This window comes from Lepisosteus oculatus, chromosome 25 (assembly GCF_040954835.1).
Source record: "Lepisosteus oculatus isolate fLepOcu1 chromosome 25, fLepOcu1.hap2, whole genome shotgun sequence".
In the NCBI taxonomy this organism is placed as follows: domain Eukaryota; kingdom Metazoa; phylum Chordata; class Actinopteri; order Semionotiformes; family Lepisosteidae; genus Lepisosteus; species Lepisosteus oculatus.
Window position 1 is genome coordinate 645,200 of NC_090720.1, and position 27,969 is coordinate 673,168.

The 27,969-nt window shown below is 49.5% G+C and overlaps 3 protein-coding genes across 7 annotated transcripts in view; 2 read left to right on the top strand and 1 right to left on the bottom strand.

The window, feature by feature from the left end:
* Positions 1-318: 318 nt before the first annotated feature.
* LOC107075526 (tumor necrosis factor receptor superfamily member 5-like) lies at positions 319-6,790 on the top strand. The gene is made up of 7 exons (XM_015336903.2): positions 319-1,180; positions 1,538-1,663; positions 1,985-2,119; positions 3,281-3,368; positions 3,813-3,883; positions 5,040-5,177; positions 5,979-6,790. The coding sequence occupies exons 1-7, from the start codon at positions 610-612 to the stop codon at positions 6,113-6,115; spliced, it is 1,266 nt and encodes a 421-aa protein (XP_015192389.2). The 5' UTR covers positions 319-609; the 3' UTR covers positions 6,116-6,790.
* Positions 6,791-9,013: 2,223 nt separating this feature from the next.
* On the bottom strand, positions 9,014-27,908 carry LOC107075572 (rho guanine nucleotide exchange factor 7). 5 transcript variants are annotated; one of them, XM_015337123.2, is made up of 12 exons: positions 27,713-27,901; positions 25,998-26,441; positions 23,650-23,722; positions 21,439-21,582; positions 20,790-20,879; positions 19,933-20,011; positions 19,313-19,449; positions 17,841-17,987; positions 17,276-17,362; positions 12,206-12,281; positions 11,610-11,686; positions 9,014-10,816 (listed from the first exon to the last, which is right to left on the bottom strand). In XM_015337123.2, exons 2-12 carry the CDS (start codon positions 26,075-26,077, stop codon positions 10,748-10,750), a joined length of 1,059 nt encoding a protein of 352 aa, XP_015192609.1. In that variant the 5' UTR covers positions 26,078-26,441; positions 27,713-27,901; the 3' UTR covers positions 9,014-10,747. The 5 variants fall into 5 exon arrangements, with proteins under 5 accessions (XP_015192609.1, XP_015192611.1, XP_069040072.1 ...); XM_015337125.2 differs by having other exon boundaries at positions 20,790-20,876; positions 27,713-27,899; XM_015337126.2 differs by lacking the exon at positions 9,014-10,816 and adding an exon at positions 10,836-11,050 and having other exon boundaries at positions 27,713-27,908.
* c25h1orf159 (chromosome 25 C1orf159 homolog) overlaps positions 15,211-27,969 on the top strand; it is a 99,339-nt gene continuing 86,580 nt past the window's right edge. The window contains exon 1 of the mRNA XM_069183976.1: positions 15,211-15,294. The gene's annotated coding sequence lies outside the window, so the exon portion shown is untranslated. The remainder of the gene's footprint in view (positions 15,295-27,969) is intronic.

The following is a 27,969-nucleotide window of genomic DNA, read 5'->3' on the forward strand; positions in this document are numbered from 1 at the left end:
AGAGCCTCAGGACAGCGTGGGCCTGCTGTACACAGGGTGCTGCGGGCTTTGAGTGCTCGCAGCTGAAGCACAGCTCACATGAGTCTGAGAGTCCGGTTCCGCTCACGACTCCTGAGCTCCACGAAGCTGGAAGTTGGAATTTGAGCCGTTGAAAGTAGCGGTTGTGCCGCTTTCGTGCGTGAGATATAGTGCCTTCTTTTGTTGGGGAGTCACGTGACGTCACACCACGAGAAGTAAGGCGCTGTATCTCGGGGACGAAAGCACCAAAGGGAGCTGTAGCAAACCTGCTGGGCTGCTGGGTTTCACTGCTGTGCTGTTTCTGAAGGGAGGGCAGTTCTTGCCTTTCCAGCTAAGATGAATTAGCAAACGATCTCTGGGCCCTGATTGGCTCAGGTCCGATGTGGGGAAGGCCGGTGCCAGTCGCGACCTGACGTCTGTGTGCCCACAGAGGAGCTGCAGAGGAGGAAGGGGCCTGTTCTTCATGTGAGGGTGTGTGGTGCCAGGGGAGCCTGCGGGCCTGCTGCTCGCTGGGGGTGGGGACTGAGGTGAGTGACACACTGCCCCCCAAGCCCCACAGAAGAGATTGTCTCACTCCCCCCCACCCCCAGAATGTGGAACGTGGGCGAGGGGGAGAGGAAGTGTGACACGACTGAGTGGGGACTGAAACATGAGCAGCTAGGCGAGTGTCCTGCTCCTGTACCTGTCTGTCTCCCGTCTGCCCTTCTGCCCGGACAGCTGCAGGGGTTTCCCGGCTGTCGAAGGTTTGCTCTTGAGCAGAGCGTCCTGGGCTGCAGTAGAAAGTGGCTGGGGGCAGAGAGGCCAGCCTGTTGCCCACCGGGAGAGGAAATTCTCGGAGGTCAGTGTGTCCGGGCAGAGGTCTCCTGCTTTCCTGTCTCCCAGGACAACAGAGCAACAGAGCAGGCTCAGAAAAAAAAGACAAGAGTCAACAGCTTCATTAGAAAAACCCCCAAGCCTGACGTCACTGTGGAAACTACATTTAAGGAAAGCCACAGCAGCAGAGGCTGTTTCAGCGCAGCGCAGATGGGTCTGACTTTGAAGCTGTCAGCAGCAGCCTGCCTCCTCCTCCTGGCCGTGCGGCTACCCCTCGCAGTGGAGCTCCGATGCAGCCTGGAGCGCCAGTACACTCACAAGGGCAGGTGCTGTGACATGTGCCCACCAGGTAAGGACCTCTCACTGCCCACTCCTCACTGCCAGCCTAGGGAGCCGGAGACGTCATTGTTGTTATGGGATCGAAAGCACTGGAAACGGTGCTGCATTGCACAGGTCACCACTGGTCACCTGTCTGTCCACAGCCCTGCTCCCAGATCACAGGCGGATTGATGGCAGCTTTTTCTTTAGGGCATATAGGGAAAACAGGCCAGTATATTCTGTACCAGTTTCTGGGCTTCAGAGCTGCTCAGCGTTCAGGTGGCTGGGATGTCACCGACTGGAGCACAGCGGAAGGAAGGGGCTCTGTGGGAGAGTAGAACTGGTGCAGGAACTGCTACTCATGTTACAACTTTTTCAACTGTTGCAGGTCACTACCTAAAGAAAGAGTGCAGCAACTCAGAGGGAACTGTTTGCAATCCCTGTGAACAAGGCAAATACTCTTATACATGGGACATCAATAAAGAATGCCTTTCCTGTCGAGTGTGCAGTCAAGGTAAATGTTTGTATTATGTATGTAGTACTGGGGTAAGCACATGAATAGGATAATGCATGTATGGGATAAAGCACATGTAGGGGATATTGCACATATATGTTCATGTACACAAACGTGTTTGTCCTGGAGTTTCTCAGCTGCTCTTAGTTTCCTGTTTTTCCATGCTCCTGGGGAAGGACTTTTCTTCCAGAATGTCTCGGGCTGTGACCCCAAGCCACAGTGTCCCCCTGGGCAAGGGCTGGGGTCACCCCGGGGTCTGGAAGGAGCACCCCTCCCCGAGCGAGCGCGCGGCTGACGTCTGGCTCGTCTCTCCCGTTGAAGTGGTGGTCAGGCAGTGCGGCTCCACGACGGACGCGGTGTGCGGGTGTAGAGAGGGGTACAGCTGCACATCGGACACCTGCGAGCAGTGTGTCTGGACCAAGAGGTGCGGCCGGGGCCAGGAGCTGCGCACACACGGTGAGTCCCTCTCCCGCCGGGCGGGCGCTGGAGGAGACGAGGGCAGAGCCCACTGCTCGCAAAAGGCTCAGGACGTGTTTGCCAGGAAGAACATTGCTTAGTATTGTTTCATTATTTTGGAAATCAGCTGCAAAGAACCTTGTTAGGAAGAGCACATCTGAGCCAACCAACAGCTGTCTTCTTCAGCAGACCTGAAACTCTCTTATTGCATAATGGCTCAGTGGAGAGGCAGACTCTAGGCTTTATTGGTCTTACAGATTAGTCTTATAGGTCACCCTAAATTACAGATCCCCAGCCTTGGTCCTGGAGATCCATTTCTATTGTGGTCTTGTCCTTTTCTGAGCTATACTGCACTGGAGACAGGAACACCATAGAAAGTGTCATTTTTGGCCTCTTGACTTGTACTTCTGTCTCACTCTCTAAGTTGGCTTCCTCTGAGCTCAGTCCGGACTGCCCTTGCTGTATGTCGCAGCCCCTGAAGGTGCCTCCGTACCCGAGCCTCCCTCCCTGTTTTTGCTCCGCGCAGTGTCTTCCAATCCGCCGTCGCCCGGGCACACAGCAGGCCCTCGCTCAGCACAGCTGTGTCGGAGGCTCCTTTCCCAGGAAGCGTGCAATTCGGTTCCTCCTCTACACAAGACTCCCGGTTTTCCCCCCGGGGGCCCGGCGGCCCGGCTCCTAGCCCGCCCCCTCGCGCTCTCCAGCCTCACCTTGAATCTTCTCTTTACCCCGCTCGCCGCCTTGAGCCTCGAGTTGGCCGATCTGCGCCCCTGGTCTTTTTGAGGGCTGCCTTTCTAAGCCCCTTCAGGTCCTTTTCAAGGGGGCCCCTCTGTAGCCGAGGCCCCCTCTCTGACGGGTTGTATTCAGCAGCCTTTCCTCTCACCCGGCCTCGGGCAGGATCGACCTTCCTCCCTGCCAGCCACTGATTCATTCCCATAATCACCTTCACTTCTCCCTCGCCGGCCTCCTGCACCTGGGTCCCGACAGATCACCACCAGCGCGGCTGCGCTCGTCCACAGCTGTACAGGCGTCGCCGCTGAGCCGCGGGCTGACTTCGTCAATAGCTGCTGGATTCATACAGCGGTGCCTCTGTCTTGGTCTAAATGAAGTGTTATTGCTTTTGTTCAATATGATGGCCGATGGAACCTCACGGCTTCGCTGCAGGCTCTTTCGAATTCCGATATGAATGTGAAAACTGCACACGTGGCACCTATTCTGACACTGAAGGAGGACCCTGCAAGCCCTGGACAGAGTGAGTAAGCCTCGCAGTTCGCTATCTGTTTCCGGGACAGCACTGAGGAAAACCAGGCAGCGCGTGAGCACAGTCCCAAGGCAGACAGGCAGACCATGCACTCTAAATTATGGGAGATATGCCAGATATATCCTACGACCCTTCTAGAATATTCAAAGCATAAGCACGTTTGTGCCTGTTTGCCTCGACAAAGTATCCACAAAGCAGAATTGGTAGAAGCTGTGCTTGTTGTCAAACAATTCCAGCAAGTCCATCCGTATATCTGATTGTTTGTGAGTCAGAACACCAGTTTGCAGACCTTTCCTCGAGAGGTGAAAAATGAGTTGTGTAATCTGGGATTGGAATGATTAAAGGGTCAGTTCGGCTCGTTGTTTGTGAGGGGGATGTGTTTGTGTCTCTGTGACTCATTAACACGGTGTTGGATTGCGTGTCTCTGTGTGTTAGGTGTCACAGCATCGGTCTGAAGCCAGTTTCACCCGGCAACCACACCCACAACGTAAAGTGTGCATCACAAGGTGAGCTCAAACTGTTCATACATCTTTAGGGAGCTATTTCTGAATGTACTTTTTAAGCGAGTATGAGATATGAATAACTGTCTCGTTGGCTGATTGGGTTTTTCCAATTGTCTGCCCAGACACAAATTTCCCATCACAGATTTAGAGCTGTTTTGCCTGCTGTGGTCTGGGGACTCTGTCAGCAAGCGTCCCTTCCTCATTGATGGCTCTAAGTGATCTGCTTGCTTGTTTACAGTTTTGTTTATCTGTTTTTGCAATCAGTCCATAGATTAAAAAAACACCACGTCAAGGATACTTCGGGGAAGTTTGGCATTCAGAACTGTGTTCAAGCTCTTCCCATCTTGTTGACTTATTTCTGCCGGAGTTCTGCCGGTGATCAGTTGCCGACGAACAGACACAGAGAGGAGAGTGTCACGGCCACAGTGAGCTTCTCTCCCTCCGGCTGTGGTCCAGTTGGTTACATTTCAAGAGACAAATGACCGATCCCACTCAAATCTTAAGAGCTGTGTGCCCCATGTAGAAAATTAGCCAATGATGAAATGATGAAGGCATTAGCCAATGATGAAGATGGCTGGAACAGAATCTGTGAGACGCAGGGGTTCCCCAGTCCCCAGAGTTTGGGACCCCTGCTCCAGAAGTTCCAGAAGGTTTCTATGTTGTTCAGCCCACGGCAGTATGTAGGGAGAGAAACTTGGGGTGCCGAGAATTCCCCCTGCTCTCTGAGCAGCACCGTTCGGCCAGCCTCACGCTCACTGAAGGCCATTCTGATGACTTTCAAGACCAGAAACAGGCCTTCCTGCAGCCATCTGGCAAAGCTCCTTGCCCTGCCCGCACGGACAGTTAACTTTCTGAAACGAGAAAGGCATCATTACCAGAACATCCACTTGTTTCATGATACGATATGGATACACCCAAGAGCAGAGCTTAGGGGTGAACGTGATCTTGGGTTTTAAAGACCGTTACACATGATGGTAACATGCGTGATACACACATGACACATGTGGCCACACATGATAGATCCATCCAATCCATCCAGTCCCTTTTCTTGCTTCCACCTAGTAATCAGCACAAAGTGCGGCCTTCAGGGGTGATCTTCACAGCCCCTGGCAGTCTAGGATCAGCCCCAAGTTATTTCTGCGCCATATGTGTTTTCCAGTGGTGGCCAGTTTCCCTCAGCTGCTGACTGTCCTGGTGATCGTCTCTGCTCTGTTCGGCTTGATTTTCACGGTCATCTTCACCAACGTCTGCATCTGGAGAGCGAAATTCCGGAGGCAGAATTCCCTGATCAGATCCAGTGAGTCCTACAAGTTCTTGCTTTCCTGGGGCTCTCTGAGCTGTGGGGTGAAACTGGTGAGGGTGACATGGTAGGCTGGGCACGTGTATGGAGCACGCAGAGAAAGCCACAGAACAGGTGGCAGGAAGCCCAGCCTGGATGATACAAAGATATGGCCAAGTAGCCCCAGACCGCTACAATCAGAGCATTTCTTCTGTGACTGATGCTGAGAAGGCAATGAATTAGAACATGCTCTAATTTTAACAATGCAGTGTTTCTAAGAATAGTTAAGTGGGCTAAGTATTTTTTTAATATGTGACTCAAAGCTTAGATCAGAATCAAATAAAACCAGTTGTCAGGTTACTCAAACCTTGTGATGGAAAACTCTTGACATTAGCACTGACAGAAATAGAGAGCTGTGTGTCGTCCTGGCGACAGTGAAAGTTCTAACTGCGCTCACAGACAGAGCTGATCACCCCAGTGACTCCCTCCCTACCCCTGGCAAGTCAAAGGGAGTGCATTTCATTTCCTGCTTGACAGGTTAAAGAAAGGAAACTGAATGAGATGGTTCTCTTAGTGTGAAAACGAGGCTGCAGTGTCCAGGCATTGGAGCTGGATCTGGACTGTCCTGGGTGACCTTGTGGAGGTGAGTCTCCGATGGTCTGTGGTGAGCCACTCCCTTCCCTGACCCCCCCCTGTGGGAGCTGGAAGTATCCAGGCCTCAGGTCCACTCCAAGGGGGAGGCCTGTAGAGATGGAGGCAGTGAGGTGCAGGCCGCGGCCAGCGAAGGTGCGATCCTTACTGAGCGTCTTTCCCCGGCAGTGACACACCCTCTGGGCCTGGGCACACTGCTGGAAGAGCCCAGCATCTGTCCGCTGTCAGAGGAGGAGCGCGGGGACCGGCCCGTTCAGGAGAACAGCGCCAAGCCCAGCCTGCCGGGCAAGCCCGAGCTGGAGTGAAGCCGGCCTGGGCCCTGCGCGGGGAGCGGCCGCCCCGGGCTCAGAAATATCGCGCCTTTCTCGCTTTGTTGTTCTGGCACAGTTGCCTTCCGAGACAGGAGAAGGAGTGAAAAACTGGGCGAGGGGAGGAGGGGTCCGGTGAGCTGCAGGAGCAGGACGCGGGCCTGGCAGCCCTGTCTTGGGTCGAGAGCGCAGAGCGCAGTGCAAGCCGGACACATCGGCGTGGTTCAGGCCCTGTTCCCGCCCCAGGGCTGGTGCTGATTACTGGCCCAAGCAATGCAGTCGAAGCCACGGCCGCCGAGACAGCGGAAACTCACCCTTCTCAATCACGAGCAGCAGCACTTCAGACTACGGGCTCCTTCCCATCATTCATACTGTAGCGACCGCATGCTCTTAAACACATTGTACAGCAGAGCGAGAAGTGATGCTTTAAAATATATACAGGGCCTCGAAAACTGTTCAATAGGCGTATTATACGTATACGTATGCAATATTTTCTTCAAAACTTGGATGCTCAAATGGAAATCCTTGAAGAATAACTAAAGAGAAAATACTGAAATGTATTGTTTGCATAAGTATACAAACCTGTGAGCTCAATATGTGGTGGAAGTACCTTTGGCAGCAATTACAACTTTACATTTTCTGGTAAAGATTTTTTAAAGAGTTTTTTACACAGACGTGGTGCAATTGTTTCCTTTCTCTGTGGCAGATTTGCTGCAGCTCTCTTGGGCTGCTTAGGGTCAGCAGTCCTTCTGTCTTTCCACAGATCCTCAGTAGGAATCAAGTCAGATGGGCTTTGAGTGGTCCGCTCCAAAACATTCACTTTCTTGCTTTCCAGCCCCTGCACTGCAGCTTTGGCCTTGTCCTGCTGGGCGGTGAATTTTCACCCCAGTTTGAAGACTTCAGCAGAATGAAACTATAGGCTCCCCTCTAGTGTTGGCCTCTACTGTGCTTCATCCATTCAGTCCTGACAGGCTTTCCAGTCCCTGCTGGGGAGAAGCCTCCCCACAGCAAGATGCTGCCTGATTGTAGGGATGCTGGTGACAGGGTGACAAGCAGCATTGAACATTGGAGAACTGAGAAAAAACCTTAATTAATACAGAGACCAGGTGGTAATGTCAATTAAAAATGTACCTGCGAATGTAACTATTAATTATTACACATAAAACATAGTCAATTACGGATGCTTAGCATCTCTGAAATGAATATAAATGTAAACGACATTTCTATTTGGTTTATTCTACTGAAATATAGGTGGTATTTAATCAACAGTAGTGATTGTTAACTGCAGAGCTGAGGATACTCACTCCGTGATTGAAATATTTACACTTGTATGCAATAGAATCTCAGCACTCCTCTAACTCCAAGTTCAAGACCTGCACTGTGGTCCCTTTCAGGAACTTGTGTAGATGTAGAAAAAGCCTTTAAACAGCCACATCAATCTCTGTGCTGGCCGTGAAGCTCCTGAAATGTTATCGCCTTTGACCATCTTTGAGATCAGGAGCAAAGATGTTTCACTCCTGGTTTTGAACTTCAAAAAAGCTGAGCAAAACATCTTTTCAGAGGAAACCAGTATCGCTATAGAGCTGGTCTTTTACAATGGTTATTTCACAGCTTTCACAGCACAGCCTGCTCGTGCTCTGTGACACTGCAAGAACTGTGCTCGCTCTGCGTCAGTTGTAATAGAGATTCTAAACTGGTTGTGTAATTATCGGATTATAACACAAGCCTGTGTAATAACATTGTAATTAAACCACTGGGGGCAGATGCCACATGGTCTTTGGAGAGAAGCTCACAAATACTCCGCACCTGGTCCTTGGTGCTCTGCCTGTTTTGTAGCTGTGAGCTCCACTCACTAGCTGTGACCCTGAGGAACTGGGCTGGCGGAGATTCCGGTTGTAAAAGGTAGCTGGCCTAAACCACAGCTTCTCCACCTGCTCTGTGAGACGAGCTAGAGAACAGAGAACTAGGGACCAGCCTCCTGGTCCGACCCAGGACCAGGTGTTGGGTTTGACCACCACTGAGGTCCAGAGTCAGTGTCTTAGTGAACCGTGATGTGGATGTGAGGGACAGCTGTGAACATGCTCAGTCACAGGGCGGGACGTCATATTGACAAGGTGATCGAGAACAGTAGCAGAGACACCGAGGTTCTAGCTCCAGAGTTTATAGTTTTTTTTTTACACTCATAAATGAAAAAAGGCCAAGCAGAGAGAGGGAGATGTAGGGAGATGGCATGAAGGCAGGGAATTTTGCAGTGACTCAGTGCTGCCTTGCTTCTCTCTGGCTGTGGACGGGCAGTTCCAGTAAGCCTCACTGGCGTGTTGTCTCTGGGGCACTCACAGGCACTCAGACTGAAAACAGCCCCGCACCGGGGCAGCTCCTGCTGGCCTGTGGTGTGGCTGGCTGGAGGTTTTAAAGGTCACGGCCTGCCCGTGCGAGTGTGCAGCAGGAGAGTGGCTCATGGGAAATCCCAGAGCCCCTCCAGTCACTCAGGCCTGGGCCCAGCTCCTCGTTCTATTGGAGCTTCGCTTCAGCGCTCTTCAGACGTGACGCTGCTCTCTCTGCTTTTTAAGCTTTCGTCTTCTCCCTCACATGTTTTTTTTTTTTAATTATTTTGCGCAAATGACAACAGAAATTAAGGGGTCACCCGCTGAACAGACCATTAAAAAAATGCTGTCAGCTGCCGGTGCCGTTCCGAATATAAACTCCGAAGGCGAGCTCTGGGCCTGTGACTGGAGAGCTGCCCAGAGAGAGGGCCGCAGGCATACAGGGGGAGAGAAACAAAGAGGAGACGCAGGTACGAGGAGGGAGAGCGGAGAAAGGCGCGTTTGAACAGACAGAGCTCTGGGCATGGTGTTTCGACAGTCAGACAGAGTGTATTCTACAGCGAGCCAGTGGTACTACTGCTATACGTTTATTGCTATGCAGCTCACACCCAGAGAGAGAGGAAGCACAGGGGTACAGGATGAACACAGCATCTGCTGAGGCTCGAACCCGGGACACAGCCCAGGGCTCCGTCACTCACTGGCCGGCCCTCTGTAGGGTCTGCAGCCCTGGTCCCGGAGAGCACTTGTCCAGCAGGTTTTTATAGGCACCCATCTGCGTTTACATCTGCAAACTCTAAAGATCTGGGGCAGTTTCTGCAGCAGCTTCTTAATTAACCAATTTGGCAATTATTGGGAAACAAATTCTGAAGGCCCTTCCATCACGGAGGCCCAGGGACAGGAACAGGCTGCTTGCTTAAAAACAAGTGATTCAGGATGAGCTACAAGACAAACTGGACCAAGGCTCCCGAGGACAGCGGCGTGCTGGAACAACACAAGTTATCTGCGCAGTATTTGCAGGAAGTGGTGTCCGACTTCCACTTAAATAGAAAAAAACAGGTGTAGAAAAAATCTTCACACCTCTTGTAGGCATTCCCCTTTCAGCAGTGGAAGCATCAGAGCTCGGTGTTGTGCAAACTGAAAGTCACACACGTGTCATCAAGACTTCACACCTCTGCCCTCACAGCGCTGGCCCCGCAAGGGGATTCACTGTGTGCTGCCGGTGCGGCACACGTGTCCAGCCTGTGTGGAAAATCGCCGCCGCGTGACCTGCGGAGGGTGGGGGCCGTACCGCCAGGTGACTCTCAGCCTGCTCCTCAGCCCAGTGTGTGTGCACACGGCTCAGTCTGGCTTCGGACAGGAGCCGGTTCCATGTGCTGTTTTTACCCACACAAAACAGAAGGGCAGCTTGGAAACCCTTCAGCATCATTGCTCTGCATATCAGGCAGGTTTCTTAAAACACCTGTGTGCGTCACTGACACTAGAACTCCTGCTGCACATACGATTACTAGTGGGCTATTGGCAGCCCAGAGACGCCTGGTATTTGGAGTTGCACCTGCTTTCTGAGCCAAACAGCACCGTGAGCCCCATTAACTAGCAGTGACCCCGAGGAACTGGGCTCCACTTCTGGCCAGCTCTGGAGCCCAAGAGCTGTGTTCCCGACTCATACAAACACCCTTAACACACTGAGGCAAAATGAAACCCCGCTGTGAAAAAACACACCAACATCTACCTTAACCTACAGGAAGTGAAGATTGCAATGGCTTGGCTGGAAATCAAACTGTGACGTGTGTATGACTCTCCAGCAGCCATAGAGCTTTGAAAAGCACGAGCAGTGAATGAAACCACACGCCTCAGGCAACGAGGACCCAAGATTCCTGTCCCAGCCATCTGAAGACTCTCCGGTGGGATCCTCTGACTGCCCCCCAACCCTGACCCCCAGCTCTGAAGCAATAACGGCCACCTTTCACCACAGACACCCGTGTCAGGCCTGGCCTGAAGTGAAAGGAAGGGTAAAAATATATTACTCTGGTACGCAACAGTACCGATCCGTGCAGTCCGCCGCAGGGCCAGGCAGCTCAGGGAGCATGGCTCTGCTCTCCCGGGACCAGAGCTGAGCACTGAGGCAGCCAATCAGGGAGGCTGCTACTGGCTGGAACCACGCTATCGCCCTCCTCAGGAAGGAGCGTGGAACAGTCCCGGGTGTGGGGGCGTGGGGGGTTCGGTTCTGGAGTCCGTTGGAAGATGCAGACGGGGTCCGCGGGCTCCAGCTCCACTCAGCTCCAGAGCCTGAGGCCCCAGCTCCTCCTCAGCTCCGTCTCTTCTTGGGGATGAGGGGCGGCGGCTGCTTGGAGATGGTGCTGACTATCGTCTCAGGCTGTGAGGGGCAGAGGAGACACGCTGTGAGCCGCTGGAGCCTTGTGTCTCAGTGTCCTCTTCAGTGTCCCTGGCTGCTGTGTTTTATGGGACAGTGCGGTGATCGTCTCTCACTGCGGTGGTGTTCAGAGAGTGTGACCTCAAGCTGTCTCACACCTGGGCTCGTCCCGGTCTAGAATCAGCACTAACATGCTCTTCTTCCTGAAGGGCAGCTTTAGAGCACCTGTGTCAAACCCTGGGCCAAAATGATACATTATCGCCTTAACAGTGCAGACCTTTAAAGTCAGGGTCTTTTGCGAGACGCTACCTGCAAGAAATCCCCAGCAACACAGGAAGTGAAGCCCTTCTGCTTCCTGGGGCGAGGGTCGCAGGCTGCGTCTGAGCTGAGCGCTGCTGTCTAGTCAGACAGGATGACTCCTGACCCACAGAGCATCGCCCCAGAGAAAGTGGCTTGGGATGGAAATCTGGTTTCATGCTCAGCCTCCAACTTTTCCAATAGCAGCGACCTTGTGTCAGCCACATGCATCACAGCGTCACTGCTCTGCGATGCTTGATGTGTATGTTGTTCCACTGCTTAGCATTATTGTCAAAGTATGAGCTGTTGAGGTGTGTTGTATTGTTGTTAAACACTGTATTACGCACTGTTCACATCCTTCTTCAGAGTGTAAATGCGTTTTGAGAGTCAAAGTGTCGGGAACAAAGGAGGGAACTAAATCAATAATAATCTGCAAATACTCACTGCAAGATACAATTCGCTCCAACACAACATCAGCGCAAAACTGCATGACACTGACCTGCTGCAGCCGAAAGATCCAGTTCTGATAGTCCTCAGGAGACGAGCAAGACACTAACAGGGGCTCCATCATGTCTCCTGCCAGGGAAGAGAGAGAGCATCAGTAAGCATCCGGACAGTCCAGTCAGGTACAGTTATAAAGCATACTGAAGTGCTGTGTAGTCAGGTACAGTCCAGGGAGGTACAGTCCACTCAGCTGCAGTCCAGGCAGGTACAGTCCAGTCAGCTGCAGTCCAGTCAGCTGCGATCCAGTCAGGTACAGTCCAGGCAGTATAGTCCAGTCAGGTACAGTTATAAAGCATTCTGAAGTGCTGTGTAGTCAGGTACATTCCAGGCACGTACAGTCCACTCAGCTGCAGTCCAGTCAGGTACAGTCGAGTCAGCTTCAGTCCAGTCAGGTATAGTCCAGGCAGGTACAGTGGAGTCCAGTCAGGTACAGTCGAGTCAGCTTCAGTCCAGTCAGGTACAGTCCACTCAGGTACAGTCCAGACAGGTACAGTGGAGTCCAGTCAGGTACAGTCCAGTCAGCTACAGTTCAGGCAGGTACAGTCCAGTCAGCTGCCTCAATCCCAGCTGGGTGTGTCTGTGTTCACTTGCCGCTGATCTCGAACTCCAGCCTCCCCAGCAGCGCGGACTTCTCCAGGGCCCTGATGCTCTTGAGCGGGAGCCGGCCCTATGGAGAGAGGTCACAGCGGGCAGCGGTGAGGGCACAGCGCTGCCCAGACCCACGGCGGGTCGCGGGACTGGCCTGGCTGTCACCTGCAGGCGCTTCATCGGCACCATCGTCAGAGCGAGGTCATGGAGGAACACACCGGGCCCAGGGGGAGGTCTGACACGACCCGCAGCCACGTGCAATTCAAGCGCGTTCATATCCACAGGAAGTGGGGAAGGGGAACCGGTCTGGTAGCGTGCTGGGAGTGGGGGCGCGAGCGCTGAGGAAACCGCGAGACAGCCCCGCCGGACCCTGAGCCCCGCGCTGGCTGAGCACAGTGACTCGCCACACGCGTGGGGAGTTCACACTGACCAGCAGGGCCATTCGCTCCAGTTCTGCTCAAGACATGAATCAGGAGCTACTGAGCTTAAATATCGACGATCAGCTACAGCTGGTTCTTGTGTAAAGAATTACAGTTCCGTACGCATTTTTTACATATGTGCATAATTGATGTGATACTAGAGGAACGGCTCTTTTAGTTTGGAAATGCACAGAGAAAAAAATAATATTATACTAGAAATGATTATTGTGTTATACACAGGTGGAGAGTTCGTGCTCTCCAAGAATGTAAAAGGAAGTGCTCATTAGTTTGGAGGAGGTGTCTGTTAGTGTGCAGGAGAGAGAAGGCTGTTTCTGGGTGCTTGAAAGTGCTGGGGAAGGACTGCGTGACTCATTCACACAGCGACAAGCAAGCTGAATGTTCTGCTTCATTTTTATATTTCTGAAAAGGCTGAGCTCTGCAACACGCTGAACAGCACAGGGCACAGATCTGCTGAGGAAATGGGGTGATCAGTATCAGTACTGCTTGTTTTAGACTGTGGTTGGTAACCAGAGGGGGCTAGCTTCCTGAGACAGTTTCTCTCTTTCTCTCCTCGCCCTCGGACCTGCCAGCCTAAATACCAAACCGTTAAACTATGAATTCAAGAACTAACGAACTTAACTAAGGAACAGCCAATTGAGAGCTATGGGGTGTTGAGATTTCAATATGAAATGATCTCTTATACGTTTTTGATTACATGAACACATGTATCAACTGCTTAAGTGAGCAGAAGATTACAGTCTGTGTACAAACTGATGTAAAAATCACCGCAGGAATTAGAGACTGCTGCATCAGGTGCTCGTTCTGGCCCCAGTCGGCTACACAAGAGAAGGGTCTCCAGGGCACGCCGCCCGTCCCGACCCGACAGCTCCAACAAAGCCCCCAGTGCGCGCGAGCAACACTCTTCCGTCTGCGCAGAGAGAGAGAGAAATTAGCTGCTTCTGGCAGCTGAGCTCTGCGCCTGTGATTAATGAATTAATGACAGAAGACAGTCCAAGAGTTGAGGGCCTTTCCCAGGCAAGAGTTTCACTTTTGCGCCCTGTCTGTCTGTGGAGGGCTGCTGTGCTTTCGCTCTGACTAGCCTGTGAGGGGCAGGACTACTGTACACGGGCTCTCGCTGCTGGTGTGTTTTTCCTCTTCCTCAGGCGGCTGGACGGGACCACAGTGAATAGCAACGACCACAGACGCCGAAACAGAGCTCAGGCGTTTAGAGTAAACTGAAATTCCGCAGAGCTGATAAGGATTTTCTTTTGCTTGTTAAAGATGACAGTGATATACAATATGTTTTGTTTGCTTTTGCATACATGTGCTGATTAAAAGACCCAACGAAAGCGTAAATATTTTCGTATGGGAGGAACGCCGAATCTCACACAGCACTGCATCTCTTGTTCAAATCAGGTGCTTCTCGGGCTGGTCAGGACTCCTCAGGCTGCCCAGTCTGCTGCAGAGAGTGCCTCAGAAACAGGAGGGTGGCCTTGTTTACACAGCAGGAGCGGGTGTCTAGGCTGCCCACTGGTGTTTCTCCTGGAGGCCTCTGGGAAGCAGCAGGGTGAGATTCCTGGACAGCTGTGTTAATAACATCGGATGACAGGCTGAGAGGAGCAGCTCTCGCCTGGGAGCTTCTCTTATCTCCTAGTTCCCCAGTAGTCGGCAGAGGCAGAGGCAGAGGCAGAGGCAGGCCTGCTCCACATCTTTCCTGGCAGTGCTGGGTTTGTACGCAGGCGGAGGACACTGCGTGGAGAAAAGCGGGGAACGTCGACTCGCGGAGGAGGAGCAGGCCTTGACGTGAGCCTCCTGTCCACACCGCTCCACTGCACGGAGCTCTGTTCCCATGAGAAGCGCCCCCGGCTCGCGGGCTTCCACAGGCCCGTGCCAGATCCCACTGCTGTGGCCGGAGGTGCTGGCGTGCCTTCCCCGTTTCCCGGGGGGTCTCCGAGAGGGAGGAGAGGCCAAACTCCAGGAAGGTGACCGGAGCTCAAGGCCAGGCAGCGGCTCAGCAGGAGATCGGAACCTCACTCGCAAAATTGACATACTTAGTGACTTGACAGCCCTCATTTCTTTCAGCCCCATCTGAGTAACATGCTCCTCATTCCTGAAACCAAGCTGCCAAGAGAGTAAGGCCCTGTCAGCAAGAACTCCCCTCCGCCCTGTAGAACGAATAAATAATAAATGACCTAGTCCAGGTTTATTCCGCGCTGAAAAGAGAAGAAAAGAAACACAACGTTTCGGCTGCAGAGCCTTCTTCGTGAAGGCACCCGAACTGTCACACCCGATGAAGGCTCCCACAGCTGAAAGGTTGCGTTTGTTCTCTTGTCAGCGGGAATAAACCTTCACTGGTTCCTTTGCAGCCTACGCCTCCTGACACAGTTCCCTACTCCAACTACTTGATTGTAAAATGGCTGTTAGTTACACAGACATCCAAATAATTAAGCAATGGCAGTAGCAGCAATTAAAAACATCACTGTGTATCCCTGAGCATGTGTCACCTATGTGTTAAAGCACACAGGTTGTGTGTTGTGTGTGTTGTGTGCTTTGCGCATCCAGCGCTTCTGCTGACCGGATCAGACTCCGCCGCCGAGCGCGAGGGGCCGCGCCACGTGCAGCAGCGCGCGCGCCTGCGCCGACGCGGTTTTTCAAACCCGGCGACGTCTGAAGGTACGTTCCTCTTCAAACGTTTGCGAAATATCAGTGAGTTTTTATCGGACAGGTTTATAAAAGCTGCCTTTAAGCTTTTGTCCCCCGGTGCCGAGTTCGAAATTGAGGAACGGTTATCGTCGAAGCTGTTTTTTTCTTCAGTTTTTTTGCAGCCCAAATACAGTACCATACGTCTGAGAACCGAAACTCCAGATATTCGAGTTAAAACGTGACATATTACCGTACCGTGCGGTTATGGTTATTTCTGGTTCTTTCCAGGAAACTAATAAATGCGATTATTAATAGCTATTTCGAAAAGGTGCTTAGTTTTGAGCAGGACGCAATTTTCTGCCGCTGACGTCTGAGTGACGATCGGAGCGGTCTGACATTTCGGTAGCGGCGTTCAGGTTCCGTTTGAAAGTTAATGTCAGCTGTGAATGTTCCAAAGCTTTGGTCAACCAGAGAAATTACTTTATTCATCTCTATTTTTTTGGCAAGTAGGCTACACTCGAAGGTGTGTAAAAGATGCAGGTCTGATCTCTTGAACGGTGCGAGCTGGCCACCTTAGAAATGATAAACAAAAAGATCTTGAAACGTTAAGGTTGGTAACTCAGAGACTGCATGATGAGTCTGCAAGATAAGTCATTGAGTTGGTTATTATAGGAGAGGAAAAACAGCCTAGTTCTGTCACTTAACTTTTTGCAGATACAAGTGTAAGGCATCAGGCTTCTGCAATACAGTACCTTCTAGCGTCAGACAGTCATTTAATTTGTAACATTTAAAACTAAAGTTAAATCAAGGTGTAAATCATTCCCGTAATCACTAATCTAATCCCCTGATGTCTTTGTAATGACTCGCATCATGCCATTGTCTGTGCGCTCTTTATTTTATCATCTAAGATGGCATTGTACATTTCGTGATTCCTTTCGAAGTGACTCTTGCGGTCGTTGATGGCATTTAATACAGACAGAAACGACAAAAAGAGAAGCAAAATGCTTTGGCGCCCCCTTGTGGGCACACTCGGGTAGCACGTGTTGCTGGAGCCCGGTGCTTTGCTCAATAGTGCTTTGCGGCTTCGGCCTCTGCGGTTTCATATGGTCTCAGTTTAACGCCCTCAGTTGTATTCGCTGTAAAACGGATCTGTGCTCGTTAAGCATAAATTATCATGTTCATGCAGATTTCCAATTAAGGTAGAGAACAAGATTTTTAAGAATAAAACTAGACTACATTGGCGCTCTGCTTGGATCAGCGCTCTCAGTTTCATCAGCGGGGGAGGTCAGTGCTGACCGTCTGGATCGCAGGGGAGCTTGCAGTGGGTCAAGCCAAGGGTTCGAATGGGCCCGTCAGCCACTCCTTATTCTCCCTGCGCAGTGCAGGGGACTGTGAACAGGGTCGGGTCTGAATGAAGATAATTGCTGAGTCTAGATATTTGTTGAATACCAGGTTGGTGCCTGGCAGCTTTTATAGTTTTAAAAACGAGTTTACAAGAACATCTAGAGGTTACAGTGCTTTCACTGTGTTGCCCTTCTGCTGCTTTGCTGCCCAGTGAGTTAGAAAACAAGATCATAAGAAACGTTACGAATGAGAGGAGGCCGTTTGGCACTTTGTAGCTGATTGATCCCAGGATCTCATCCATCCGTGTCTTGAAAGAAACCAGGAAATTGGCATCAACAACAGGGCTGGGCTGCCTGTTCCAGACTCCTGCCACCCTATGTGTAGAGAAGTGCCTGCTCTCAGTTTTAAATGCATTTCCCAGTCATTTTCGCTTTTGCCCCCTGGGTCATGTTTCCGTGTTTTGGTCCCAGTCCAGCTGGGAGGTTTCAGTTTCCTGGGAGACCAGGGGCTCCAGCCCTTCGGGACAGGCTTGGCAGCACTGGGCTCCTGGTCCCCGCTGGCCTGCAGTGGTCAGCCTCGCTGGCCCTGGATAGGTCACCCCCACCCCCAGGTTACCTTGTCATCCCCTGATTAACCCATTCCTTCCACTGGAGCTGTGAAACCCTACCTCATACTTGACGTGGACTCTCTGGCTGTCGATGGAGAGCAGCAGGAGGTCCTGAGGGAACAGCACCAGGATGCGCTCCTGAGAGCCCTGCACAGGAACCAGCAGGGAGAGTCGGTCAGTCAGCTCTGGCCCTTCACATTCGGCATCTGCAGGACTAGTTCAGCGGGCCTCAGTGTGGATCCCCTGTGCCGGATCAGCCCAGGGCTCCCCGCGCACAGCCAGCTTTCTGGATTGAATCACACGATCTGACCCCCTGCCTCTTGGTCAATCCCAGTCACAGTCAGCTAGTGACGTGTTCAGGGTTCGAACCTGGGATACCTGGGTCACAGAGTGCGACCTGCACCCAGATGAGGGCGCTTACTGCTTAATACCCTCAGGAGGCCCTTTCATTCCAGCTTTGAATTTAGAAAACACTCAGTATTTGGTCCTTCCACAGTCACAAGCGTTGTTCAGCTTTGTGTTAAGGGCTTGGGTATAATTATTGACACAGAAATAATTACAGTTGTAATTACTATAATCCTTTAATGACCCTCACCCCCACCCCTCTGTTTCCCCCCGTGCCCACCTCTCTCTGGGCATTGGTGACGTAGACCACAGACAGGTAGCCAATTTGTCCCAGGTGCTGTATGGGCGTGCCCTCCCACTGCCAGATGGGAGCTCGCAACAGGTACCTCTTCAGTTCCTCCCTCTTCCACTTCTCGTCACATGGCACCTTGTTTGTTAAACAGAGAGCATGGTTCTTAAGTGTTTGCCCTGAACTTATTGGAAATATTATCTCAAAAGGGTCGCCATCCAGTAGTTTACTATTGCTGGGTCTTGATGTCAGTTTTACTGCAGATGTATTCTTTTGGGTTTATTTGCTAAACGGCTAAACTGGAAATGGCACGATTCAGTACTGGTTTCAAAGCAATAATGTGTAATAGAATATTTTTCAACTCTGGAGTGAAAGTGAAAAAAGGCTTGTTTCTCACCTTTAAAACAAAAAACAGGCTGATTTTGTGATTGTTGTGATTCACTGTGTTCCTGAATTTAGAAGTTTGAAATTCATTAGCACATCAATGCATCCTGTTTATCGATTAATTGGGTCTTTGAACCGCAGGACTAATGGATGTGTCTGCTAGTGGCAGACTAGGCCGTTGCTTCAGTTGCTGCAAGTTTTCTTACGTCTTCACTCCTCTCTAGTGAAAGGGACTGCAGGATAAGAACGCCGTTATTTCCTTGTTGTGTTGAGCGGAAGTGCACAAAGGGTTCTGGGCTGCGTACCTGTTTTGATTTTGTAGGTTAAGGAGGATTTGCATACCTTTGTCTTGACTGACGAGACAAGGCAGATCAGAGGGAGATTTCCGTGAGAAAAAAAAATATCTGAAACCTCTGTGCTCTAAAAGCTCAGCAGAAAACAACCACAAAAATATCTTTGTGGTATGAGAAATATTTGATGTATTGAAACATTCAGTTCTGCTCTGGTAGAGTGCATTTCTCTCTAAAGCCTCTTTTTTCCGTGAGGTAAGACTGATTTGAAGAGCTTCTTGTTAGTAAGATATTGCCTCATGCACCGATTGCTGCTACTGTATAGGTGTCGCTCCAAACGATCTGGCACAGCTGGGCCTGTCTAGTTCCATAGCTGTGCTTATCGTTTTCCATATTTCAAACAGATCACCGTTGCCAGATAGGGTGGAGCACTTTGCTCCAGAGTACAACAGCAGCATCTGCAGCAGTGTCCCAGTTCAGAGTCCAGAGACCTAACCACTTCCCTGTAGCCCCCTTGATATAGGATAGGTAGGGCAGCACCGCACGTACAGTCGGCAGTAATGTGAATCTTCCTCTTACAATCAACATGTAAGCGACAAGACTAATCTTTTTTTTTAAAATCTTTCTCAGAAGAACATTTCCAAAGTGCTATAATAGAACAATGTATACTTGTGTTATCTCACTTTCAGCATTTCTGCTTGTACAAGACAGTGAGGCAGGTAAAACCTGAAGTGGAACCAACTGCTCTGCACCAGGAGTTTGATTTTCACCGCAAGGCAAGTGTCGTACCAGGCAGGAGAGCACACTCTGGAAGGGACTCAGCTGCTGGTTGAGGACCTTCTGCATGCTCTCTTCAATGTGCTCGATCCAGTTTTTCAGCTCTGTGTGGTTGGCACAGATGACTATCTTTGAATCCACCATTGGCCCTGGAGATACAGAAATCTGTTAAGCTGGGTGCTGCGCTGTTCTCTAGGAGACTGAAGCTAGGGGAGGTGGAAAAATGTCCCCATATTCCTGTTTGTACCTGTAACCTTTGCAAGGTGTTTCAGCATCAGCAAAGATTTAAGAGCAAAACAACAATGTAAACAATCACTAATGTATTTTAGTTAATCAGGCGATGATCAGTGACAATGGAAGAGCTGAGCCAGTACGGCACTTAAAGTGGCAGAGAAGTGTTGTGGTACAGTGTGCAAGGACGTTAAAGTTTTAAGTGTAACAAGGTGGGTTTTAGTAGGAAGCCTTGTGGCATCATCAGTGATAAGAGTGTGCAGCGAAATGTTATTTTGGTCATCTTCAGACTTCTTAGCCCAGCGGTGCATGACATGCTCTGGCAGTGAGTGTGTCAAGGGTTACTAGATAACTTTAACTGAGACAGTTTGCAGACTCTTAATACCTCATGGCAGACTCACCATGAATTTCAAACATGTTGGAGACATCGTTGTCCTGTCTGATCTCCCGTACGGACATTCCAGAGAGAGGGAGGACTCCCTGTAATCAAGCACAAACGGGAGCCGGCTGAGCTGCAGTTTCTAAAATGTGCGGAGAAAATCAGATGAAAACTCCTCTCTTTGCCGGCCCAACCCACTGCAGCCATTAGCAGCAGCAGCTCTTTTGCACAGAAAACAACTCAAGAGGCTGGAGATTTGAAAGCTCTGTACTCTCTATACTGTACTTATTGTTAGAAAATATAATGCACATTGACAGAAGTCTGTTGTTAAAGTATTAAAGTGTGTCTCTTTTACATTAGTATGACAAAATAATACAAGAGCCTGCCACTCCTAAAACTTGAGGTGAAGCTATCAACCACAGTTTGGTTGATTAGGTACATTTGTAGAGATTTGTTTCAGTGCTACAATTTTAGTAGTTTTACAGTAGAAATGTTGGCTTGGTTTTTGTATTTGGAATAGGTAAATACAATTTTTATTGTATATCCACCAAGTGGATAGTGGGATCTCCCATTATTTTAGACTTAACCTGCTGTCCTTGCGATCTGTGCTCTGTAATTATGGGCCAGTCTGCCCGGAGAGTTCCTCAGATGCCAAGCGGCAGGAGTTATCACTTTGCTGACAGCTGAGAAAAGCTCTGCCAGCTGCACGCCACTGCCTGGGGACTCTTGGCCCACGTCCCGTGCTTTCAGCAGGCGCCTCTGCTGAGTGGGCAACATCCAAGAGCCCCGATGTTCTTAATGACTGTGTTAAAGTTTAGAGCCACACTGACCTGCTCCCCACTATGTTAACAAAAGAGACCCAAAGAGCTGGGAACTGACCTGGTAGATGAACGCCTGCTTGGGGTGGTCCAGTTGCAGTATCAGCAAATGGAAAGAAAACAGCACAAGGTATCTCTCATCCCTCTCCTGCTGAGAGACAAGGGAGACAGGGGAGGTGGGGTCAGTACAGCTTGTAAAAACCCTTAAAACTCTTAACCATGCTTTCATTAGGGCATGTGCAGGTATTTCATTACAGCTACCTGTAGATTGCAGCAAACCTCGTTATATTGTAAGACAGAGAAATACCAGGCCTCCCTGCCTGCTCCAGGAGCCTTTAGTGCAAAATCTTTCAGAGGGGAAGTCTTGGTGTTTGACATCCCTGCCGTACAGGAACAGGGTTGAATTAAAGTTGTGGTCTAAGAGCATGCTTGTAGACATGTCAGCTCTTCAGCGGGGGCTGCATCGTCTCTGCTGAAGCCACTGCCTGCAAGCTCAGCTCCTGCTGGGCCTGTGAGGGCTGCTGCAGAGGTCAGAGGAGAGCAAGGTGGTCTGTGGGAAGGATGAGTTGAGCACAAGTCATGCCTGAGGGGCGAGATCCCTGCAAGACCTCTGTGCCACTGATGAGAAAATGGCACTGGAGATCTTTGGCATTTTCCTGAGAGAGAGAAGGTGCGAGCTGGCGCAGGGGGGCACTGGCAGGCGATGGTACCTGCGTGTAGTGGTTGAAGAGCTGCACCCTGGAGGACCAGGCGATCTCTCCGTAAGAGTGGACAGCCGGACCTTCCCAGGCGACAATGGGCTCAGTGTAGATCTTGCAGTGCAGGTCCTCCCTGGTGCGGCCCCAGAGCAAGACCTGGATGGACAAAAGCAGCTCTTTTGTTGACCCCCTGCTTCAGTCCCTTTGTTCGGTGGGTAAAATAGAGTACTTTCATGCCCATTATGGAAGAGCCGTAGGTCTCCCAATTCTTTTTCTGCCCTTGGTTCTTTTAGCTCAAATGCCTGAATTTGTCCTTTACTGAAATTACTGAATTTGTTCTTTTACTTCAAATTATTGAATTTGTCTCAGTTCCCATCTTCTTTCATGTGTTTAGCACAGTGTGGACATCTGTTCCATCCCAGTGCCTTTGTGAGAACAGTGTTTTTTGGAGAGCAAGCACTGCTGTTCCACAATGACTTAGTGTAGCCTCATGTTCTCACTCAGTGAACACCTGTGAGGAGCTTATTTTTCCAGCACGTTCTTTTTTCCTTGTCTGCTTTAATTAAGCAGGGCCACTTTAACGTGAAGATGCAGTCAGGTCTGTCAGTTGTTGCTCTGTTTCTTTCTGCGTACAGATGACTTGATAACAGGTGTGTGTCACTCGTGTGAGTAATGACAGGGCAGGGTTCAATGGTGAGGAGTGTTCCTGTCGTTTGTGAGGTAGAAGCTTTGCCAGCTAAGGAATGAAAGTGTTTGCCCGCGCCTGTTATCAGTTTAAGTCCTGATTTAAGGGCGATGTCTAATGCCCTGTCTGGCCCAGGCTGGAGCCAGACTGAAAACAGCTACTGGACTCCAGGAGGAGTAACAGCAGTGCTACTTTAGGAGGCGTACTATTAGTGATAGCAGCACTTGTATTAGTACTGGTATTAGAAGTAAAATTAACAGATATTCTGCTCATAGTAGTATAGCATGTGTGGTAGTTTACTTTATGTAGGAGCAGTATTATTCAAACTGCATCTTGCTTGCTGTAAACTAGGGACCAGGGAGCAAGTCTCAGAGTCTCAGAATGCAGCAGGTCTTTACAGGCTACCCTTCAGCCACTAGTTAGTAAAGGCCTGTGTGGTTTAATGTATTAAACGACTGTCACTTAAGTCAGGAGTGGAAAGCTGCAATTCACATGAGCTACAGTTTTGATATTTTCATATTAAATGATAAAGTATCTGATATACTTAACTGAACAAATCACCTGCTGTAGTGATCAAAACAAAATTTTGACATTTTATTTTAGGATTGCTGATCTATGGGTATCCTGCTGGAACTGCTAAACTGGGAGATCTCAACCTCCTGGACCTTGGCTGGCCATCTCTGCCGTATGGAGTTGGTTCCTACAGGTTGCCTACCTGCGATTTGTAACTTTTCTCCAATGACTGCAATCGTAGTGTTTTTAACCAGGCTCTGAGGTGTTTTATAGGTGGATGTACGATTATTAAAGTGAATAGTTATGTAATAAACTGTAAAAAAATCCTGAAGAAAGCTCCTATAGATGTCTAATCAAGACGATCATGAGGTGCACTGTTTAATTGATTAGTTGGTTAGCAGCAAAGAAGCTGCCAAGCCCTCCTGGTCTGGAGGAGGAGCCCCTGTTGCGGAGGGAGCACTTCCCTCCACTGGCACAAATCTCAGCCTTCTGAGTGCACGTGTGTGCCAGGACCTGTCTGATAACAGACCAGGGTTTGTGCCTTTGGGCTTTGGGATCGCTTGTTCATGCAGATGAACATTTTTTGTCTTCTGAATCAACTGCACCAGCAGGTGGTTCAGCAGGGTGTGGGGACTCCAAGGTCAGGAAGTGGTATAAGACCATGGTGTCAGACCATTAAGTGGCCTCTCTCCTGCTCTTGATAGTTTCAAAAGCCTCAAACAGCCAGTTTAAACCAGATTTAATTTCCTGGGTGCAGCAGAGTTGTCTTGACGTTGTGACCCTCTTGAGAGAGCTGAGACCTGCTGGTACACCAACGTATCCTTTGATAGAGCAGGATGTCTTGTCTCTGTGAACCCTTGGAGAGGGTGCAGGAGGGACCTCAGTGTGCCACAGTGCCAGAGTGCTGAATAGGGCTCAGGGCCCATTGCGAGGTCCCATTCCACACGCAGGCACTGACTATAGCAGAAGGCTTAGGGAGCAGTGGGAGCTGCAGTCCCAGCATGCCTCTCTTCAGCGTGACGTACCGGTGGGCAGCAGTGGGGCTCTGCACGCACACTCTCTGAGATGGGCTCTCTGGTCTCCGCCAGACTCCACACTCTGGAAAGAAGAGGAGTCTGTGTTACACTCAAACTGAGAAGCGGAGTATAAAGGGTATGCAATAAATGTTTACGTACAGTTTGTATGTTATGTTTGGCACTCTTACATTGTTTTCAACCCAGTTGTTTTTTTTTAATTTATTGTAGTGTTGTTAAGGCTTACAATATGCCTTTTTTCACACACATAAAAAAAAAACAAAATAATGGAAAAAGAGAGAAGGGGGAGCATATAGAAAATCAAAATAACAGTTAAATAAGTTTCTAATTCTTTGTTGCATCTCTTACTATGACATTACTGCGAGAGAGTCATACAGTATATTTCATTTATAGAAATGTGCCACATTTGAACTCTCGGCCTGTCTGGCTTTAACAGGTTTCTGGTTGGTTTCATGGTTCAGCGCAGTTGTGAGGTTAGCATTAGGGTATGCTGCACCTGTACTCTGACGAGGGGTTGGCACTGTAGCAAAGGAGCCATTACACACCAGCACAGACACTATTCAAGCTTGCCAGACACCTAGCAGGCTTAATATGAACTAGACAAGTGCAAAGTCATACATGGCACTAAATAAAAAGAGCTTACTGATGAAAGGCTCTTGTCATTATCCTGTGCTAGTGTGGAGAATTTACATCATAGTAATATGATTGTATACTTATTAGTTAACAAGATTAAGCAGCAAGTAAACTAACACAACAGACTGAATGGCCTTGGTGTTGTACTGTAGATCACGGAGGGCAGAATTGCATTGTACTGCATTTACAGGCCCTTTAATGTGATGTCGATAAAGAGTTCTACTTTAGTACAGATCGTGTTCCAGAGTATTCCACCCATTTTGGCTTCAAGTCAGTATTTTTTCTCATTAATACTTTGATAATTCCTTTTTAATTATTAATACCCCGTATAATTTAGCAAATGTCTTTTCAGAATTATAATAATAAGGAGCATGAAATACAGCAAACCGAAGTGATTAACATGATCAAAGTAATCTGCATTTGGTCCCTGATAGCTGTCTGTTTTCCAGACCCAGACCCATCTCTTAAAGACCAGCACTGGGGAAGGGGCCGTCTCGCCTCTCTAATCTGATAATTGGAATGTGGGAATCGGGGGTTGAGCCGACCCTTCCTCAGACACGGCTGTCTGTCCTGTCTGACACGGGGTGCACTCTGCCTCTGCTCTGGCACAGATGGCAGTGCCGCACGAGAGTGGAGATGAGCATCTGAGGAAGTCTGGTTTCTTCACACTTCCTGTTGTCCTGTCTCTCAGCTTTCGGGATCTGCCTGTCCGCCTGCGCTGAGGGCGAATGCCCTGACTGGGCTGAGCCCCTCTGTCTGACGCCGTGTTTGAACCCCATGCAGTCTTGCTGCCGCCCTCATTAAACCCTCTTTGTTTTAATAATGGGATTAGTCTGTTATGGTTCCTTAAGGGGATCAGCCTGCACACAAAGGGTGGAGGAAAATTGGTTGAAAAGCCTTTTCTCCATAAACAAACCTAAAAATGGCATTACTGGGAATTTTCTTTCTAATGAGGGACTAGCTTAATTTGCGTGATTTTTTTTTTTGCTGAGCTTTATCGTTCAGGGTGTTTTTTGCGCTTTTACAGATCTTTGTATGAGGAAGTCATAATGTGATTCTCTGTGTTGCCAGAAGATTGTAACACAGAACAAGCTCGTAGCTTTCGCACTTTCTAAATTGCTCTTGTGCTGTTTAAAGACTTTCAGTTCAACATTTACATTAATTTTTCAGTATACGGAAAAGTGGCTTTAAAACAAAAGTTACTGCTAAGTGCCAATATAAAAAAGCACCGTAGTCGCATTTTTAGATCATTTATAAAATTGTTTAATACTAGTAGTTGGAGCATAGTTCAGTATTGTTGTAGGTTCTGGATTTCAGTGGAAGTATTAAACATTTTAACTCTTCTTTTTCAAAGGCCGGAGCTTAGTTATGTAATTAACCAGTCTGTCATCATTTTCAGAACATAGAGAAAGTTAAATTTGTTCAGCTTAGAAAATATTAAAGCAAAAAACAACCACACAAAGGCATGAAAATAGCTTAAACTACTGCAGCACCCTCTTACATTCACAGTAACACTCGTAGCTGCTTAATAAGAGACCATCATACGTGGTCTTTTCCTGCTATAGCTCTCAAAGGAGAAACAGTCGAACCTCACAGACTGCTGCTTTCTGACTCAAACAAGCTGAATGTAGCTGCCACACAGAAGCATAGTAGTTGAGCCTTAACCTTGCACTGTGGCTTGATGCCCCCTGTGGAAGAGCACCTACCCAGGTTCCAGCAGCTCGATTTCGTCAGGTCCTACGGTGTCCGTCCCAGTGTGGCGCGCGGTGAAGCTGCAGCAGCCCATCGCTGTCCCTGTCCACCTTCAGCCCCCGAGAGCCCCTGTTGTGTGCTCGCTCTGTCTTCAAGCTCAGGACCGTCTGCCTCCGCCCTCATCGCACGGGATTTCCAGCAGGCCTGGCCCCCTGCATCTGCTCCCTGGCTGCCAGCGGCCCGGCTGGTCGTCGTCTCAGCTTTGAGATCGGCCAGAGCCAAGCTCAAGTGAAAATCACCAATAATGCCGTGGAGCAGACGAGCGGTGTCGAGAAAGGGTCCCTTCAGTTCCGTGGGCCAGGAGGGTTTTCTGTTCTAGACGGTGTGGGAGATCAGCGAGTCTGGTGCGATGAGCGGTGTGCACGCGCCGCGCTGAAGATCTGAAGTGAGTTTCTTTCCTGTTTGAGCAAACGTCGGCTTGTGACACAAACCGACTTCCTCTGCGACTGACGCTGCCTAAGCAAGCTCTGCTACCTCGGAAATAGTTTTTTCTTTCCTTATTTTGGCATTCTGCCCCCTCAGATGTGGTAAATCACTTGCCAAAGTTACCAGTGTGTTTGAAGTATAGTCCTTTTCTCTAGTGGACCTGTGACTTGTGTCCTGTTCCTAAAGGCTACCTGTTACTGTTGGCACACAAGGTGTTAAGAGAGGTATCTTTTGAGACCTGCTACCTACACTGACAGCAATGAGCAATATTGTTTTATTTCCTTGGATTTAGGTTTTAGTTAAGTTTTTGTCTACATGAACAAATGCAATGAAATGCTCATGTGCATGTATGCTCAAATATAAAGACATAATGAAAACACCAGACTTAAACACAGAACAGGAGCAGCAACAACAATCAAGTTAAATAACACTCAACTGAAATAAAAGTCAGCACAAGCCGTGTGCAAAAGAGAACCCCTCAGCGTGAGACAGTGGTAGAAGTGGAATTCAGTAATCTGACAGCCTGTGGGAAGAGGCTGTCTCTGAATCGGGAGGTACAGTATGTGCCTTTATGCTCCTGTGATGCTTATCAGAGGGCAGGGGAGAGAAAAGTGAGAAACAAGGATGGCTGTTAACCTTTGTAATACTCCCAGCCTTCCTGAGACAGCGAGTTGTAGAAATGTCCACAGTACAGGGGAGCTGTACTCCAGGAATGGACTGGGCTTCCTGATAACCCCCTGTAACGCCTTTCGGTCAGACATCGAGCTGCTGCCAAACCACACTGTATCACCACATGCACTGTGTCAAGCACACTTTCTATAGCGCACCTGTAGAATGTGGTACGAATAGTTGAAACTATTTTTTCATCTGTCTGAGGAAGTAAAGGCACAGTTGCACCATGGAATTGAACGATTTGTTTGAAATTGATTGGATGATAAAGTCATTTTCTAGGTGGATAATACTATACTAAAGATACTGGCTAAAAACATTTTACTTTATAGTAGGACTATTAATGCAAGTATCCTGTGTCAAAACTGAGTAACACCTTCAGAGATCATGATACAGAGCTGTAGAGTTACAGACAAAAATTAAGTACCATTTTTATTCTGTCTTGTGTAATTTTGTAGCACAAACTAAGTATAAATAGTTTCATTCTACTTTTCTGGACACAACAGACCACCATCCTGTTACAAAAGGAACAGGTACAGTTTCAGCAAGATGAAGAATATCAAGAGAAGGGTACCTGCAGGGCAAGGTGCCCAGAGCCCAGTGCCCTGACGCTGTGCCGGCAGCCTGTGATGTCAAGAAGAGATGGCAGAGCTGCCTTCCGGGTGCGAGAGCTTCCCTGCCCGGGCTGCCTCCTGGCCCTGCGCGTCCCCCGCGTGCAGTGTAGGTGTGTGTGGTTAATCGGGGGGCAGTGTCGAGAGGCACACGGAAGTGTGTGGAAACAGTAGCAGCGAGAATAAACCCGTGGAGCCCGGCAGCCACAGCACTGTAGTT